Here is a 19,578-nt window from a genome sequence, read left to right as displayed (position 1 = left end):
GGGACACCATCAGAGGAGCAGGTTTGGAGCGGGGGGGTGGTCTTGACTGTGCTTCGGAAGGCTAAGTATGAGGTACCTGAGACGTGAGACGACAGCTGTGTTGGTCAGCAGGGAATGCAGAGAGCAGCTGGGGCGGGGATACTTACACAGGTCTCTACCACAGCAGTGGTAGCCAGCACCTGGGTAGGGAAGAAGCAGACAGAGAGGAGAGAGTAAACACGGAAGAAAGGAAGAGGACTTAAACAGTAAACTCCCTTATGGCAGGATACCCCATATTTGTCCTCTTTTATGAATAGCACAATACCTGGCACTGACTACGTATTTCTTCAGTGTTTTTGCAAAGTAATTTCACTATTCTTATGACAGCATAAATCTCTGTAAAGAAGAGTGGGCTCTCTCTTTGAGGCATTTCAGCTGGACTGAGGTCAAATTTAAATGAGGAATTAAAAAAGAGCAGATAAGCCAAGGAGTCTTTTAGCAAAATAATAAGAAAGAGCATGTACTTGGGTTTGTCAAGGAAAAGCAAAAGGCAGTGGGTTCTAGAACTAAATAGACATCTAGGGGTGTTTCATTAAGTTGGGAGTGTTTTGAAATGTGGAACTTAGTAAAATTTAATTTGATTAGTTGATTAGATATGGAATAGTAATTTTCTGCTGATGAAAATTAGGAATTTTTCAGATTTGTGTGTCCCTAGAGGTTTATGACTATTTTACACATTTTAGCTATCTCAGTTTACACAAAGTGTAGTCCAGGCCTATTTCCTACCCTTTTAGTTTTGGATAGATCCATAACCCTGGTTCCTTTTCAAGGTTTTATCTTGATCTTTTTTTTAAGACGCAGTAAAACCAGAATAAACCCCTGTAATGTTCACAACTGTGTGGATATAAAATAATTTCTCTGTTTTGTACCAGGCTAAATTCATTTACATTATTGATCTAGCCCATCTTAATGGCAAAGGATTTAGTTAAATATAAAGTTAAAATTCAGTTTGGCTTGTTCATAATATAACTTTCTGTGGCTTCAAACTCCATTATTCAGTACACTGAGATTCTATGTCAATTTTGATTGTGTAAGCAATACGGAAATGGTAATAAGGATAACATCTCGCATTTGTTCAGTGCTTTAAAATATACTTTGTGCTTTCATTACACATTGTATCTTATAGTCCTCCCAGTAAATATGCAAAATAAGTACGTGAAATTGTTATTTAGCTGATGAAGAATCTGACATTTGTAAAGATTCATAGACTAACCCAGCTTAAGGCCAGAATTTCACCCTCCAAGTTCAAAGATCTTTCCAGGTAAACTTGCCACAAATAGAAGGGGACATGAGTAATCAAATGACTCTTGCTATCCCAAATGAATTAGTAAAACAAGATATAAATAGTTACCAACATGTTTTTCTATAGTCACCAAAGAGTAAGAGATGTTTTTGCCCTCCATGTCCCTATGTGGTAAATCCACTCCAATGTGTAGATGAAGAATAGGAACAGGTAGCCATGTGTTCCAGGTGATACAGCAGGAAGTTGGGTTGGAAGAACCAGCTATTTCATTCAGTGCTCTGCCCACTAGACTTGGGTCCTCTTTTTTCCCATGATGCTCTGGGGGAGCGAGCAGGGGAATCTCAGACACAGCAGAACTCCTTGTTGTTTGCTTTGTGACAGGTGCAGTTTGATGAGCGAGAGGACACCAAGTCCTGCACCATTGTCATCAATGATGATGATGTGTTTGAGAACGTTGAGAATTTCACCGTGGAGCTCAGCATGCCAGCATATGCCTTATTAGGGGAGTTCACCCAGGCGAAGGTCATTATCAATGACACTGAGGACGAGCCCACATTAGAGTTTGATAAGAAGACCTACCGGGTCAACGAGAGCGCTGGTTTTCTATTTGCACCTATCGAAAGAAAAGGTCTGTTGGTGCCAATGGTGACAAGGAGCTATAACAATAGCTAGCATTTTTCGAGTCCATTCTATGTGCCAAGTGCTCATGTACCATACTAACTTCTGTGTGTTAAGTGCTTTACATGTATTAGCTTATTTAAATTCCCAGAACAACCCTAATAGTGATCCTACCTGTAGTGAGTACTATCAGAAGGCTTCTCTTCTTAGTTCAAGTTGTTAGCACTCCCATTTATTCTTTAATGGGACTAGAAGACTGGTTATATTTGGCCTTGCAAATTATTCATGAATTTAGGATTCTTAATCAATCACCCAATCTATAAAATATTTAGTAGCCTTGGTCAAGGAGGGAAGTTTGTAAGAACTGGCTTCTCATCTTAGTTTTAGAAGACAGAAATATATTTAAAGATTTTCCTACATGAGTGTCACGTATAGAGCTCAGATGAGAAATAAACCATGTGTGAGAAATAAAGGGCAATGCTTGAGGGATTGAAAGCAAAACAAAGATCATATGCATTTGTGATTGTGCAATATTGAAACTTTAAAACCCACGGAAATTAAATCTTCATTCAAAGTCCAAACATGACTGTAAGTGATGATGTCAGGTTTTTTATTGAATCTGCTGACTGGGCATTAGTGTAACAAACACTGTAGATAGTGCAAACCCTTGGTGATGCCACTTAGAAAACAAGCAAGCTCCATTGATTGCTCTGGGCCAGCAAGCCAGGCCCAGATCAGGCTGTCGTCCAGGGACGTGGCAGCACTAATAAGTCATTTGTACAGAGAGACAGGTTTTATTTTGTTTTCTTTTTTTAAACAAGCTGATTTCTCCCTGGGAATTAAAGTGCAGAGGTTTATTCAGAAAGGCGGTGAACTGTGCTCAGAGTACTACCTTCGGGACACAATTACTTTGCTACTTAAAGTACCAAATATGTCTCTTATCTTTCTACCCGCTGTGGTCTTAGATGGTGAGCAATGAGTCTTGTGAATTAACAGAGCACAAAATTCACAGAATAGGAAATCCATTTTAAAGTGTTTGGTGAAGTATTTGGGGTATATTAAATCCTCAAGTGGTTTATACCACAGGCTTAAGAAGCTGCAATGCAGGAAGGTTTCCTGTCAGAGTTTGAACAGAAGTAGTGATGGAATGTGTCAGAGGGAACCAAGCTTACCAAATTATCAGAGATTTTAAAATTTGAGAAGTGCTCACTCAAATGCTTTTGTTTTCTTACCATTTGTATTTCAGGGGATTCAAGCAGCATTGTATCTGCAATTTGCTACACAGTCCCTAAGTCAGCTATGGGAAGTAGCCTCTATGCTCTAGAATCGGGCTCTGATTTTAAATCTAGAGGGATGTCTCCTGACAGTCGTGTGATATTCGGGCCTGGTGTCACCATGTCCACCTGTGATGTCATGCTCATTGATGACAGTGAATATGAAGAAGAAGAAGAGTTTGAGATTGTCCTGGCAGATGCTTCAGACAATGCCCGCATCGGAAGGGTGGCATCGGCCAAGGTGCTCATTAGTGGTCCCAATGATGCTTCCACTGTGTCCCTGGGCAACACAGCTTTCACTGTCAGCGAGGATGCAGGTAATAGAGAGCATCTCTGGGATTCCGTCACCCATATCCTGATCCCTTTCTTGAACAATTTCCTCTTAGTTTTCAGAATGTCCTTAAGACATTTGAGAATGCCATTCCTCAGTGACACCATTCATTGTCAGTTGGAGACATAATAATAGGCATTAAGACCAAGAATGGAAGGTAGTGAAGAATAGGGAATTCCATCCACTTTTCTTGCCCTGGTTACTGATGGCAGGGAGGGATCTGGCTTAGAGCTTCATTGGTTGATCTCTGTGGTCCGGAGGGAGGGCATGGTGCTAAGCATTTTGGCCCCTGAAGGCAAGAAATTTGATCTGTTGAGGATGGAGGTAAGTTATTTAGCATACTGCTAGCTGCCAGAACAAATAAATTCCAAAGTTTCAGTGTCCTAACCAATGAAGCTTTCTCATTCATATAACGCCCCAAAGCAGTCAGTGGGCAGATTTCTTCCACCCAGGCTCCTTCCCTCTTTTGGCTCTACAAAGTTCTCAAAGTCTTCTGCATGGTGCTAGCAGACATACTGCCAGAAGGAGCAGCAGCTGTGTTGAGCACCCACTGATCGGAGCCACCTGGTCAAGGCCATTCACCTCTTTGAAGGTGATACTCTGAGGGATCATGGGAACTCATATTTTTGAGCACTTACTGAATGCCAGGCACCATGCCATCTGCATTCCATGCATTCTCATTTAGTCTTCTGTAGAAAAGAGAACATTAGATAGAAGAGCAAATGGAGGCTCAGAAAGGTGAAATAAAGCATCAAAGATCAGTAGCTAATATGGCAGAGCTGGGATTAGAACCTAGACCTTTCCTATACCATGTTTCCTCTCCTCCATACCAAATGCGCAGCCGTGACTACTTGTCAGCTCGCAGCTTATTGACTAAAAAAATATGAGCAATGGGATTTTCATGTAGCTTTTCTCTGACCTTGGTTGTGAAAACCGCTAAAAATCTACATATGTATCATTAGGACACTACAAAGTGTAATGTTACAGTGGACCAGAAGATGAGCTTCGTTCCTAAGATAAGCAATAGCACATATGGTTTAAGTAATGATGTGTGCACCACTCAGATAAAATAGGGAAATCAACCCAGTTAGGAACATTTAATTAGAAACATTCAGCTTCAGGCCCCATAGAGTCCCCTAGCTGGTTCTTTCTTAATTGACTATTTTCTAGCTCATCCCTGAGGCCCTAGTCTCTGAGTTTCTTCTCTCAAAATAGGCTTGAGATGTTTTTCGATGGGCCCTCTCCACTTTGTTTTTCTCCTGTGAACGGTGTCTTTCATGAAACCACAAAACCACTTTCCCCTAAGGGCTGTCTCTCCAGTACTACCTCCATGAAACCCTCCTCCAGGTCTGCTCTTGATCTTAGTGTTGGTAAAAACAGGGGTGGTGACACCTCACAGCCTTCCTCAGAGGGAACACAGGAGCATCACTGAAGTTGGATTAGACAAGTTCACGGGATAAAGCTGCTATTGCTGTGAGGGAGAACATTGTTCTGAAAACCCACTGACATCTGGCCCAAAACTGACCATTGACATCTCTATGGATCTCCATTTAGGTACAGTGAAGATTCCGGTTATCCGTCATGGGTCTGACCTTTCTACCTTCACATCTGTCTGGTGTGCAACGCGGCCCTCGGACCCAGCTTCCGCCACTCCAGGAGTTGACTATGTCCCCAGCTCTAGGAAGGTGGAGTTTGGGCCAGGTGTCACTGAGCAGGTGAGCACAGAGCAGCCAAAGGCCAGATGGGCCTGTTAATGTTGTCTCTGTTCCACTCTCCAAACTCTGTGGAGGACTCTAAACCACCCTTGCCTTATTATTGTCTTCCCTTTCTTCACAAACACAAACATGTGAACAAGAGAATAAACCCAGAGAGATCTTCTACAGACTCTCCAAATGATATTGTCAGCATCTAATATCCATCACCACAGATTTAGGATAGGAACTACAGCCTGCTGATGTAAATATCTAGAGACAAAACACCTAAGGGTTTGTAATAAAGAGATTGTCATTTTATGGATAGAAAAACTTAACTCTATGACCACCAGAAAAAGCAAGTTATCACCTCTGTCCTACTCTCCTGAAGGCAGATGGGTGTTGTGTGTTGGACATTCCATAGGTTTACTTTGATTTTTCTTCTTCTTATATTGTTTTTTTAAATCGAGACATAATTGACATACAACATACTAGTTTCAGGTGTACAACATAATGATTCAGTGTTTGTGTATATATTGCAAAATGATCACCGCAAGAAGTCTGATTAACATCTTGATTTTTCTTCTAGTATTGCACCTTGACTATCTTAGATGACACTCAGTATCCAGTAATTGAAGGGCTGGAGACATTTGTGGTTTTTCTCAGCTCAGCACAAGGGGCCGAACTGACCAAACCCTCCCAGGCTGTCATTGCAATTAATGACACCTTCCAGGATGGTAAGATATTGGAGCTGCCAGCTCGTGGCTCAGACTATATTTCTATTTCTGCCTTGCCTTCCAAGTATATGCCATTGGAACTCATTCACATTTTCATTCAAGAAATATGCGTGTGTATGTGTGTGTGCACGCGCACATGTGTGCGTGCACATGTTATGTACCTACTTTCACATAGAAATATGGGGGAGAAATAAGCATTCGTGTTTCTGGTACTATGTTAGACACAAAAAGATATATAAGCCTAGGGCCCTGTCCTCAAGAAGCTCACTGTCTAGTTGAGGGGATCAGACCCTTAAACAGAAAAATTAGAATATATTATGATAAATGACCTAATAGTGCTATAAATCCAGTGCTAGGGGAGCAGAGGGGGCTGAAGAGCAGCTATATGTGGAAGAATCATAGATTTCACAAAGGATGTGATATTTAAACAGGGCTTTAGGGTGTGATATGAGTTCATCTAATGGATGGTAAAATACAGTTTTGTCAAATGGAGAGATATAGTATATATATAATTTTGAAAGACACATATTTGGAAAACAGTGAGATGCTTACTTTTGCTTTAAGCCTGGCAGGAGGGGAATAGAAGGAAATGGAAAGATCAGGTTGGGACTCCATTTCATTTCCAGTTCTAAAAAGTCTTACATTGCAACCTAAGGGACTTATAAGCACAGAGGAGCAGCAGATGCTTCTAAGCAGAGGAGTGGTGTGATCTTTGTTTGAGGAAATTGACACTGGCAGTCCGGTAGATGTTGTACAGGAAAGAAGAGACAACAAGTATATGAACAAAATATCAGTCGCCACTGAAATCTAACAGGAAGATGGCCAGAAAAGGATGATTGCTTCTTGGGAAGAGTTGATGAAATTTAGAATTGTCAGATTGTAGATTTGGGTAAGAAGATCAGGTCAAACCTTTTACCTAAAGCAAAAGGACCCTCATTAACATCCCCAGTGGTTGACAGTAGCGCCCATAATTAAATTCTTTCAGTGAGTGAAAAGTCACCAGAAAAGGAACAGGCATCCCAGCAGGGTGATCCTTAACGCTTTCATTTATTTTTAAATTATTTATTTATTTATGTAGTTTTGAAAAAATGACCCAAAAAAAGGTATACTATGAAAATTAAGTCTAACCTCCTACCCCTGTCTCCCAACCCTCCTGTTGTTCTCCTAGAGACCAACCATTTTAACCAGTTTGTTGTTGTTGTTGTGTGTATCCTTCAAGGGAAATATATATAATGCATATGCATATGCATATATATATGCATATATATATAATGCACATATATGCATGTGATTACATAATACATATATAATGCAAATATCCAAAATGATATCTTATTTTAGACCCAGGTTTATTCAGATCTAACTTACATGAATTAAAATTCACCCTCTTTAGTGGACAATTCTGTGAGTTTTGATGGATGCATGCAGTGGTGTACCCACCCCAGCAATCTAAGTGTGGAACAGTTTCAATACTCTACAGAATTCTCTTGTGCCCCTTTGTAGTCAGCCTCTTCTCCATCGCCAGCCCCGGCAAGCACTGCTGGTTTTTTGCCCAAACAGTTTTGCCATTTCCAGAATCTCATATAATTGGCATCATGTAATATAGCAACTTGTGTCCAGCTTCTTTCATTAGAAGATTGCACTTGAGAACCATCTGTGTTGTTACATATACGAGTAGTTCATTTCCTTCACTGCAGAGTGGTTTCCCATTATATAGATGAGCTACAGTTTGTTCATCCATTCACCTGTCGAATGACATTTCAGTTCTTTTCAGGAGTTGGCAGTTATGACCTGAGTGACTATAAATACTTGCATATATAGCTTTTTGTGTGAATATAGGTTTTTATTTCTCTGGGGTAAATACTTTGGAGTGGGGTGGCTGGATTTTATGGTGTTTGTTTAACGTGACAAGAAACTGCCAGCCTGTTTTCCAAAGTGGTTGTAGCTATTTTGTGTTACTGCCAACGGTGTACGAGAATTCTGCCTGCTCCTCATCCTCACCAACATTTGGTGTTGTCAGAGTTTACAGAGTGATGTACTAGATATTATCTCATAATTTCATGGTTTTATACTTGTTTCTATTCTGTAGATAAGGAGACTAGAATCAGAGGAGTAAACACCCCAAGACTCATACAGAGAGGGACTAGCATGCATTCTAAGACTTTGGCTTGTCCATACCCTTTGCACTACACTAAATAGTCCTATTTGGTGCAGCAGTAGAATCTGTGGGATATGTTTTTTTTTTTTTTCTTATTCACTGAAAAGAAGAAGGAAAGAAATTCAGTTATTCTCCTCATTTTTAAAAAGACTTCTAATTCTTTTGCATGAAAGCATCCTTCTGATGGAGTGGAAAGGGAATGCAAAATCAGAAGTCCTAAAATAAAATGCCAGCCCCACCATTTCCTTACTTTCTGGCCTTAGACTAGTAACATAAGGTTACTGAGCCTCATTTTGTTAATCTACAGATAATGAAAATACCTACCTTACAAGGTTATTGTAAGGATTAAATTAGATAAAGTATGTAAAAATAGCTACCGTGGTTCCTGGCACATAGTAGATTTTAATACATGTTAATTTCTTTTCTTCCTGACACATCAGTAATTTATCACACTTGCCAGTGGGACTCCAGTCATGTACACAAAACTCATTGCCCCAGATCAACAGAAAAGATTCCACTTGGATTTTTCTCCATATTTTATTGATGAACATTAGGGTTGCAAACTTAGAACATGAGCACATTAAAATATTTCTCATCTTTCAGGAAGTCTACAACAAACCATATTCAGTCAAGAATTTATCCCAGAGAAAGAAATCTCCAAACCTATTTCAGTAACCCATTGTAGTATTCGACACTTGTGTCTATTGGTTAGCCTTCTTCTTAGTAATCGCTAACTCTTGTTGAGCTTCTTCCATGTGCACACTGTAAGGTGGAAAGATCTTACCTTCTCTCTAATCTTTACAAGCTCTTCAACTAGTGAAACAAATTGGATAATTTGTCCAAGATCACCCGGAGAGGAGACGGTGGGACCAGACTTAAAACCTAGGTCTGTTCTATCCATGTCCAGTCTTCTGGTTTTATACTCTACCGTGCTGACTCTTCCCCTTGCAGTTTTAGATGCTTAATGTCACTCAGTGTCCTTGTAAAGTCAACCTTCAGCCTTCCAAAGTGACCTTAGGTCTTTCATCTTTTTCCACAGGGTGATCGCAGGCCCTTAAATCACCTAAGTAACTCATCTCAGAACATTTTCCTATTTGCATATTCCTCTTCTGCTCTAGTACCTGGAGTTAGACTTTGGTATGGACCTGAGGAATGCTGAGCAAGACAGGAAAGGCCTTGTAGCCATGATCTCATCACACCCCTGGGTGTTCACTGCATCCTGCCTGCTCTAACTCGAGAGAACCGGAGGCAGGATTTCTCCTAAATCTCCAACCCAACCATTGCCCATAAAGAGGCACTCGAATTTCAGGGGGTGGCATTTGCACTTACTTTGTCAATTACTGAGAAGGTTAGTGGATAACGGCATTCCATGAGCATTTTCCATGCCTAAGTCTGGCGCCCAGCACTTGAGGGTTACAGTGTAAGGGAGAGCAGAGTCCCACAGTCTGTTTCAGGACACAGGACTAACACAAGTAAGGAGATAACTACAAACTGGGCTGTGTGTGATGAAGGCGCTGAGAGTGCTGATAGTGAGTGTGCGATAGCGTAAGCTTGTGCACCCCCACGAGTGATCCCCATTTCCTGGCACGCACCCCATCGGTGTGGAAGGAGAGGAGCTCTACAGTCAGGCAGAACTGAGAACAGTGCTCCTACTTCCTGAGGGGATTGTAGTCGGGGTATTGAGAGGAGGACATGAAATGACATGTGTGGAGCCCTTCACACCCTGCCTGACTTGGGCTGGGCCTTTCCTTTGTATGCCATAAACCCCCATGCACAAATCTGTTACTGAATATTGTCTTTCCATTGTCTCTTGCCTCATTCTCCCACCAGACAAGGGGCCCCATGAGGCAGGAACCATTCCCAGCACGGCAGGCAATCGTGAGACATGTTCACCCACTTCCCTTACTTCTCTTTCTCTCTCCCTCTTTTTCCAGATAGGGAAAGGAGTGAGGTTTACTGTCTTGTTAAAGAGAAAAAAAAGGAGTCTTTTACAGCTCAAGAAGAATTTAGGGTTGATTAATACATGACAAAACCCAAACATTACCACTTTCACTTTTAACTCTCATCTGACTTGATGCCTGTTGGGCCAACAAGAGAAATCAGTCCAAAGCTTTAGATAATCTTTTCATGAGCAGAAAAGCTTCCTTGCTTGTTGTTTTTACCTGCCAACAAGTTTCCTTCTGTCCTTCTATGCTAGGTCATGTCATTGCCACCCACCTTTTAACAGTACAGACCGTTTTACTGGATGACAGAACCCTAAAGGATAAATGCTCGGGACCTGATGCCAAAGTTGTTCATTATCCTCTAGCTGTGGTGTTCTTTTAAGAAGTATCTGCTGGGTTTTTCTTTGGTAATAAGTGGTAACTGTTAGGTTTAGCTTAGATAATGAGTTTGCTCTGTTTTTGCTAATACCCACGGTTCTGAGCAGTGGGCAGGTTGGAGGCAAACAGAGCTTCTTGTATATTGACTTGCAGAGTGCGTGGGTCCTTGCCTTTTGGTTCCTTCCTTTCAGGTTTGGCAGGGCATACATGAGACATGGCAAGGAAATGGGGACGACAGCTTTAGAGTCAGTTTCTGCCACAGGAGACTTTGACATGTGACTGGAGGGCCTACCTCTTTGTATTGCTCATTAAGAAATAAATAACCAGTGGGGTGCTTGGGTGGCACAGTCAGCTGAGTGTCCGCCTCTTGGTTTTGGCTTGGGTCCTGATCTTGGGGTCATGGGATCGAGCCCCACGTCAGGCTCTGCGCTCAGCGGGGTGTCTGCTTTAGTCTCTCTCTCCCTCTCTCCCTCCCCACTGCCTGCTCTCTCTCTCTCTCTTTCTCCAATAAATAAATATTTAAAAAAAAGAGGGGGCACCTGGGTGGCTCAGTTGTTAGGCGTCTGCCTTCGGCTCAGGTCATGATCTCAGAGTCCTGGGATTGAGCCCCGCATCAGGCTCCCTGCTCAGCGGGAAGCCTGCTTCTCTCTCTCCCACTCCCCCTGCTTGTGCTCTCTCTCACTGTCTCTCTCTATGTCAAATAAATAAAATCTTAAAAAAAAAAACAAAAAACCAGCAATCACCAGCAAGATGTTGGTCTCAGAAAGGACATGTCTTAATGCAGAGCATTATTATAGGCACTGTAGGAAGTAAGGAGAAAAAAGTGATTCTTCATCTTGAGAACCCTGGACCTGGGGGCAATACAAACCATAATATAATAATTCCTACCAAAATAGGAGTGCCTGTGATGTGCCAGATACTGTATTGAGCACCGTGCCTACATTATTTCATGAAGTTCACTCCTTCCAACAACTCTGGAAGTTGGATAGTAATATTTCCAATTTATAAATAAAAAACCCCAAGCCTCAGAAAATCTAAGTAACTTACCCTATATCATACAACTAATAAGTAGCAGGGCTAGGATGGAAATTTAGGCCTACCGACTGCAAAGTCCATGTTTTTAACCACAGCTTGGCTATGGTCCCTTCCTAAAGTCAAATGAAACCATGTGAGCTGTAAAAGAAAAAGTGATTTTATAGCAGTATTCACAGACTGGGTGCCCACTGGCCAAATTCAGCATGTGGATGTCTTTTGTTTGGCCCAAATAGTTTGGCCTCTATGGAACTTCTTTTTCCTGGTTTAACTGGTTGCTTTTTAAAAATTTAGCAGATATGACATAAAAATCCAGATTTCTGGCTTCATCTGAAAATAGGATGACCTGCCAACAAAAGCCTGGAGCTGAGGGGTGACCCTCTTTAAAAAGGCCTGAGCTTTTTTTCTTTACCGGTATCCCCACTTTTCCTTACTGTCTCCCTGGCCCCAGGACCAATGTGAGTAGCCATTTATTGTCAGGCTTACACTGCTCCTTTCCTTTTTGTAGCCTTAGAATGAAAGTGAATTTTTTTGCGTATTAAAGTCTCAATCAAAATTTTCCTTATACCTGGCCCATTTCTTTGCTTGCATTACTTATCTGCATTTGAGATGGGGACCACACCCTGAAGCTGGGAGACACAGGTGCAAAATTGATTTATTCTGTTTCATTAGAAGCACGCTCAACAATGGAAGCAGTTCCCTTGTCTTGAGAACAACCATGCCTTAAAATCTGCTTACCATCTCTGACTTGCCAGCCTATGATGATGGCCCTTAGTAGACCTGTCCTGCCAAGTGGCTCTTGAGGGCTGCGGCCATCTCCCCTCTGCCTCCCACTAACAATGCCTCCATCTTTCCTTCTGCTCCCCCAGTGCCCAGCATGCAGTTTGCCAAGGATTTGCTCCTAGTGAAGGAGAAAGAGGGTGTCCTGCAGGTGCCCATCATTCGGAGTGGAGACCTGAGCTATGAGTCATCAGTGAGGTGCTATACCCAGGGCCATTCAGCTCAGGTCATGGAGGACTTTGAGGAGAGAAGAAATGCGGACTCCTCACGGATTACGTTTCTGAAAGGGGAGAAAGTAAGTGGATTCATGATGACTGAAAGATCAGATTCTCTTTTTCCTTGATGCCTTTACTGTCTATAATGAAGTCATTTAGACAAATTCCGAACATCCTAGGAATTCTTCTACTGATTGATACTATTTATAATACTATCATCTCTCCCCTGTGGCTGTCTTCTTGGTCTCCTACTTAAAACTAAATACATATATCATTGGTTGAGCTGGGAATTTAGATGACATGTAACATTTCTGGAATTTAGCAGAATCAATGAATGAGGCTCCTCTTAATTCGCAACTACATTAGAGATGAACACACTCCACCACTGTTACCTAGAGGAGGATGAGACAATTCTCTAACACCTGGGCCCCCGTCTCGGGGCAGCATAGATTCTAGTATAGAACCAATAGGATAGGACCAAATAGGCAGACGTTGAGCAAATTCAAGCCAGGAGAGTGTTCTCTGCTTAGCAATTACATGAAAAGTGATGCGTATGGGCACAGGAACTCCTGAGAAACTCCAGTCAGTAAGTATGGCTACATTGGAATCAAAGCCTGCAACCTCAGTGTATGTCAAAAGTATATGTATACTGAATGAGAATCACATTTCCCCATTTTTGGATTTCAGATAACTGAGTCGCTTGTACCCTCTTGAGTCAAAACACACAGTCCCCTTAGTCCTTTCAAGTCCCTTCTCTTACTTTGTTTATTTGTTTTATTTTATGCCTATTCCCCAGCCACATTTCATTCCCCATCTCAGAACTCATCAATCTGTTGTATTTAATGAATATGCCTTAATTTGTATTTCTTCTTTTAAAATGCTAGTTGTTTTGTATGCAAATTTTAATTTGTAAAACTACTACTGTGTTACATCTTTTTCAAACTTTTACTCCGTTTACTCAGTAAACATCATTTATGTGTACATCTAATCTGTTGCTGAGATAGTGCATAATATTTCATGATGGGTAGTTAGTACATTAGAACCATCCATTCTTAGCAGTAGACAATGAGGAACCTCAGAGATTAGTGCCCAGTCACCTCCTAACACTCTGCCCCCACAAATAATGCTGCAGTGCACATCCTCGTACATGTCACCTCCTAACACTCTGCCCCCACAAATAATGCTGCAGTGCACACCCTCGTACATGTCCACTTACAGACCTGAGTGGGAATTTCTTTGGATATACACTCGGCAGCAAAACTGCTGGACCAAAGGCCACATATGTGCTTAATTTGAAAAAATAGTGTCAGAACACTTTCCAGAAAGTCACTGGCAGTGCCATGAAGGTTGTTATAATCCTCTATCCCCTTCAACACTTAGCATTACTCATCTTTTGGATTTTTGCTAATCTTTGTATAAAGTTATATCTCATTTTAATGTGCATTTTCCCAATTACTACCAGTATATATGCTTGTTAGTTTATTGGGTTTCCTCTTATGTAAATTATTTTTATCCTTTGTTCCTTATTATTGTATTGCTGTCTTTTTCTTACAGATTTGCAGTCTTGTATATTCTGAATATTAATTCCTTGCCAGTTGTAGACATTTTAGATATTGTAAATGTATTTTTGCCTTCTGTCACTTATCTATTACCTTTGATCATAGTGTTCTTAGTTGAACAGAGTTTTCAATTCTGGTATAGTCAACATATCAGGTGTTCGCCCTATGATTAGTCCTTTTGAAGTTTAGCATTAGAAGATCTTACCCATCTTCTAATGGGTGAGTCACAGCAGATTCTTCCTCTGTTCGTCATTACTACCAAAAAAAAAGTGATAGCTTCCTTCTTTGAGACTCTTGGTCTTTTATACATTCATGACTCATAGAAGCCCTGTCTTGGTTATATATTTTATGGGAATTTTACTGGTGGCAGGTTGAAACATGTGTTTAAAAACATACACAAATACTACAGATACAATCTTCAGCTTTGAGTCTACATGTCTGTATTTGTTTTAAGTTCAAAAGAGGATTCTCTGCTTATCCAAGAGATGGTTCATAATTTAATAAAATTACAAAGAAAATACAGTCTAATCATCTATATGTTATCCACATGACAACCTATCATTCTTCATAAGCACACTTTGGAATCTCCATTTTCTCTGGCTTGCTAAGCAGTTTGTCTTTGAAACTTGTGATTCACTAGAATGTCCTTTTTAAAAAGATATCCTGAAGAGTCACTACTAAATTCATGTTTTCTATCAAGAAAAAAAAGGGACATTCTCAGGGCCTTAAAACCTGGTTAGCAAGCTACCTATAAACTTTCACAGGATATTCTCCTTCCATTTAGTATGACTTCAGAAGTATGAGAGTGGAACTTCTCTATACCCACAGATCCTTTGCAATACAGTAGTAGAGTGGATTTAAAATGGTTCAGCTAAAGATCATCCCACTTCACATCACGTGACTCTACTGTTGAGGTTACTGTGTCATCTAAAATGTTTTGGCCTTATTTTATGTTTTCTTAAGAATACAGTCCTCAGTAGAGAATAATCAGTGTGGGAAGCACTTGATTTCTTTCTGTCAAACAGGGATTTAGATTGCGTTCTCAGACTTTCAGAACTCAGCAGTGTTCAGATGAGACACCATTTGGCAGCATATTTGAGAGTTCTGCAGCATTGAAAGGTATCTTCAGCCTAACAAGAAGCCTTTCTGAGTTCCTTCTAAAACTCTTCAGTTTTTACCGAGGGAATGGACCATTGTTTAGCTCTCTCCAGGAAGCCTAATCCATATGTTAACCCCCATCATCAGAAATTTATCTTTCATAATGTGTACCTATGCATTGGTCTGATCAGGGAAAGTGCACAAACTTCCTACAGGTGCGTTGGAGTGGGTTGTTTTATTGATCTTGTTTTTCATAATCCATGACCAATCATTCAGAGTGGTTTGGAATGTTCTAATACAAGGCTCCACAGATAGCTATGTCCCTGTCAGGCATGAACTGTTAGATTTAAACATTCTATTTTACAAATGAAATGGTTTGGATCCTTTTGAATTTATGTTGACTCTTTGATGCTGCAAAGAAGAAAAATCATTTTCTAGGAAAAGCAAGAAAATTACTGATTTTTCAGTGCAAATTTTAATCTATCTTATGACATCGGCTCTAGATGAAGAACTGTACTGTCTCTATCCATGATGACTCCATGTTTGAGCCTGAGGAACAATTCAGGGTCTACCTCGGCCATCCTCTTGGAAACCACTGGAGTGGAGCCAGAATTGGAAAGAATAACATGGCCACCATCACCATATCCAATGATGAAGATGGTAACAGACGATATTGTCTTTAGTTATTCTTTGGTTGATAGAACATGAACTGATGTTTTACTAACAATGTAATTATAGGTGTTTTTTAAAATGAAAGTGCTATGAAAGTGCCTACTGATAACAATCTCAGAGTATTTATATAAACTATTGGCAGCAAGTGATCATCCTCTACAGAGTTCCAATAAGTTTATAGGTGTGCTTAATCTCATTATTCCCTACCACATTGCCAAGAGATAAGGAATGAGTATGGTTACAAGCTAGGACAGAGATGCTAAGGCAGACAGAGAATAAAACCTATATAAGTCTCTGCAGTTCAGGAGCCAGATTGGAAATACAATCAGAATCAGTTGAATCCAATGAACTAATTTAAACACTGCCACCTTCCCGGAAGAGTCTAATTTCTCAGTTTCCTTCTAATTGATTTGGCCTATTAACCCCCAAAATCTTAAATTCTTTAGTCAGGTGTCAGCAAAGAATGACCCAGGCACTATGGAAAACAAAACCAAATCTGTTTCAAATTGGGACATAATTGTTTTATTCAAATAGATATTTTAATGAGTGAACGGATAATACTACAAATAGTAATAGCTGTTTTTATGTTACTGTAGACCAAGAACTATACTAAGCATATTATATTATCTTATTTCATTTAATCCTGATGGTAACCCCTTGAGGTAGGTGTTATAATCCCTATATTATAGGTGAAGAAATTGAACTTCAGCAAATTTATATAATTTATGCTCTTAGTTACACAGCTGTAAGCAGCAAAACTAGTTGTAACCCTTATTTTATCAGATTCTAGAATCTACATGAGAGTTAGTGAGACTCTCAGAGTTTCTGATATAAAATTGGGGACTAACTTGGACACTGGGTAAAATAAGAAAAGCTAGCCCTGAAGCTGAATTAGTCCTTTACCCAAGGACTTGGGTTCAGATCCTGAAGTGAACCTTTCCTGGTCACACAGAAACCCTATGACTGAAGCTCAGAAAGGTAATAAGTGACTCTCCTAACTTCCAAAGAGCATTCATTAAAAACTATGAAGTCTCCAAGGAAGCTTATCTTCTACAATTAGGAAGAGTTGATTTTCTGAGAGGGAAAGAGGGAAATGAACAGAGACTCCAGAAATTTCTGCAAAATATTATAGTATATTAGAAATGGTATATAATTTGTAATTGCTCTCAATTATCCGATTTTTTATCTCTACCCACCACTACCACCTCACCCTTCCCCGTGAGAATATAATGGAAAAGAAGGCACAATTTGAAATTTTTGTAAAAACCAACATATTAATCACTTCATAGCAATGAGAATAGTACCTCAAACCAGATTGTGTTAGGAAGTCTTGTGTTCTTCATTAAAAATACTCATTTTTAACTAAATAACCTGTGAGAAGTTAGGAAAATTTAAGGATGGGAGATGTGAGGGCTCTGGGAAGAAGGACCCAGAAGATCAGAGATGGGAGATGGACTTGGAAAGTTTAGGTAGTGTATAAATGAGATAAATTATAAAGCTTAGAAATTCATATCTCATAAATGAAAAAGTTGATTCATGCAATTGGTCGATAAGCATTTATCAAGGGCTTACTCTGTCTCAGTCCCTTGATAAAGTATGTGAATTTAAAAACATTTTGTGAGCTGTAATGCCCAGATGGAAATGTGTACATCATGCATTTCAAAGTCCTTAAAAATATTTCCCCCACTATTGTTTTTAATAAGAAATCTGTGAGAAACAACTCCTGCAGAATCATAAATAAGTTCCTTTTCCAAAGCTTTGCTGAGGGGTTAAAAACTGATTGATTTTTATGACTGCAAGCCATTTTACCTTTGTATTGCTTACTAATGTGGAAAACTCCCTCTTGTCTTTATAAGGTGTTTTCAGGGGAATGGAATCCTTTGTGCTTTTCTAACCTGCTCTTGTTTTTCTAATCCTGTTTCCTTAGCCCCTACCATTGAGTTTGAAGAAGCTGCATACCAAGTCCGGGAACCCTCGGGGCCAGATGCTATAGCCCTCCTGAACATCAAGGTGATCCGCCGAGGGGATCAGAACAGGACGTCCAAGATTCGCTGCAGCACACGGGATGGGTCTGCCCAGTCCGGGGTGGATTATTACCCAATGAGCAGAGTCTTGAAGTTTAGTCCCGGTAATTGAATGAATGCCAATCCTAATCTGTGGGTTTTACTTAATAGAGAGGCAAATATCTTGTATTTGAAGAAAGGAATGAGCAGAAAAATAAAAGAGGAAAACAGTAGTACTTATTAAGCATGAAGTACTTATTAAGCACACATTTGATACTACAGGAATCTTTAAAATTTTTAGTTGGTAAAAATGGCATTGAGAAAGAACAAAAGTAGGTCCCTTACTTCAGAACATCCTTGGCATTTGGGCTCATTTAAAAGGATTTTTTGGTTGTTGTTAGCCTATGATTTGGTTGAGTCAGATGTATTTGATTTTAAAAGAATAAACATGACTACCATCGTTCAGTAAAACATGGGTACAGACCACTGTGCTGGGCCCTTCAGGGATTACTCAAATCCAGAAGGCACAATCTCTGTGCTCCAGTGATTTAACATCTGCTAGGAGACAGGATACCCTGTTATGATATTTCCAAAAAAGGTTTATTCTAGAGGAAACTGTGGAGATGAGTCAGAGAAGAGAGAAAGATGGGATTCAGGTCACAGCTATCTGTTTAACTGTCTTATATAGTAATTTGATGGGAGAAATTAGACAGAGAAGGACTTGAATTATATGCTAGATTTTTTCACAGAACTTTCTGGAGCAATATAAGGCAAAAAGACTGGTGTAGATCCTGGCGCCATTTGTGAGTTAGCCAGAAATGGGCAACAGTGGTAGAAGGCCTTTCCAGAGACGTCTTGGCAAGTGGGGGGAGGAAGTGACTTCCTCAGAAATGAGGGGGGAGGGATCTCTGATGTCTCTCATTCCACTGGAGTTTTATTTTATTTTTTATTTATTTATTTTTTTAAAGATTTTATTTATTTATTTGACAGAGAGAGAGAGAACAAGTAGGCAGAGAAGCAGGCAGAGGTAGAGGGAGAAGCAGGCTCCCCGGTGAGCAGGGAGCCCGATGCAGGGCTCGATCCCAGGACCCTGGGACCATGACCTGAGCCGAAGGCAGATGCTTAACGACTGAGCCACCCAGGCGCCCCTCCACTGGAGTTTTAAAGGGCTTTTGGCTCCATCCCTTGTGCATCTGATTAGTGTTTGCCAGAAGGGTAGATGCCCTTCCTCCGCCTCCACACAAGGACTGTTCTTCCCTGTGTCTACTTTTTCCTTTTCTGCTAAGGATCTGGAGAAAAGATAGGTCTTAGAAGTAGGTGTTTGTAGGAGAGGAAGAAGGGAAACTTAACTACCACCAGAGATGCTTGCACCCCCAGAGAATCATTTTACAAAGAAGGAAGGCAGTTCCTAAGGCTCTAACCCTTCTCCTTCCAAGCTGCCAAACCCTTATGCTACTGTCTTTGTGGGGATGGCCTGGTAGGAAGCCTTCGAGATCCTGGTTCTCAGGACAGTTCTGAGGGGTGTCCATGGGTGCAACCACTCACAGCCATGCAGGAGCTCATGCCTGAGTGTAAAGGGGAAGAAAAATTAAGCAAAAAACCTCATAACCAGGGTGAAGTGTATTTTGGATCATAGATTTTTATTACTACCAGCTCGTGTCAGGCAGGGGCCATTAATCCTCATATGGTGTTGAATAGTAAATCTACAAAACTGAGCCTCTACCACAGGTGGAATTTGGTCTATAAAATAGCTTTCTCACTGGAGATAGGACTAAAGTGATTAGCAGCCCCTGTATTTATAGAAAAA

At 40.5% G+C, this 19,578-nt stretch overlaps 1 protein-coding gene across 1 annotated transcript in view; it reads left to right on the top strand.

Moving 5' to 3' along the window:
• Positions 1-19,578, top strand: part of FRAS1 (Fraser extracellular matrix complex subunit 1) — a 408,429-nt gene that overhangs the window by 356,124 nt on the left and 32,727 nt on the right. Inside the window, exons 55-61 of the mRNA XM_044912923.1 lie at positions 1,664-1,910; positions 3,147-3,491; positions 5,060-5,220; positions 5,786-5,933; positions 12,314-12,519; positions 15,600-15,756; positions 17,696-17,896. Of these exons, the coding sequence (XP_044768858.1) occupies positions 1,664-1,910; positions 3,147-3,491; positions 5,060-5,220; positions 5,786-5,933; positions 12,314-12,519; positions 15,600-15,756; positions 17,696-17,896 (1,465 nt within the window). The remainder of the gene's footprint in view (positions 1-1,663; positions 1,911-3,146; positions 3,492-5,059; positions 5,221-5,785; positions 5,934-12,313; positions 12,520-15,599; positions 15,757-17,695; positions 17,897-19,578) is intronic.

This window comes from Neomonachus schauinslandi, chromosome 2 (assembly GCF_002201575.2).
Source record: "Neomonachus schauinslandi chromosome 2, ASM220157v2, whole genome shotgun sequence".
Classification (NCBI taxonomy): domain Eukaryota; kingdom Metazoa; phylum Chordata; class Mammalia; order Carnivora; family Phocidae; genus Neomonachus; species Neomonachus schauinslandi.
Note: the sequence above shows the minus strand (reverse complement) of the source record. Positions and strands in the feature narration are given on the sequence as shown.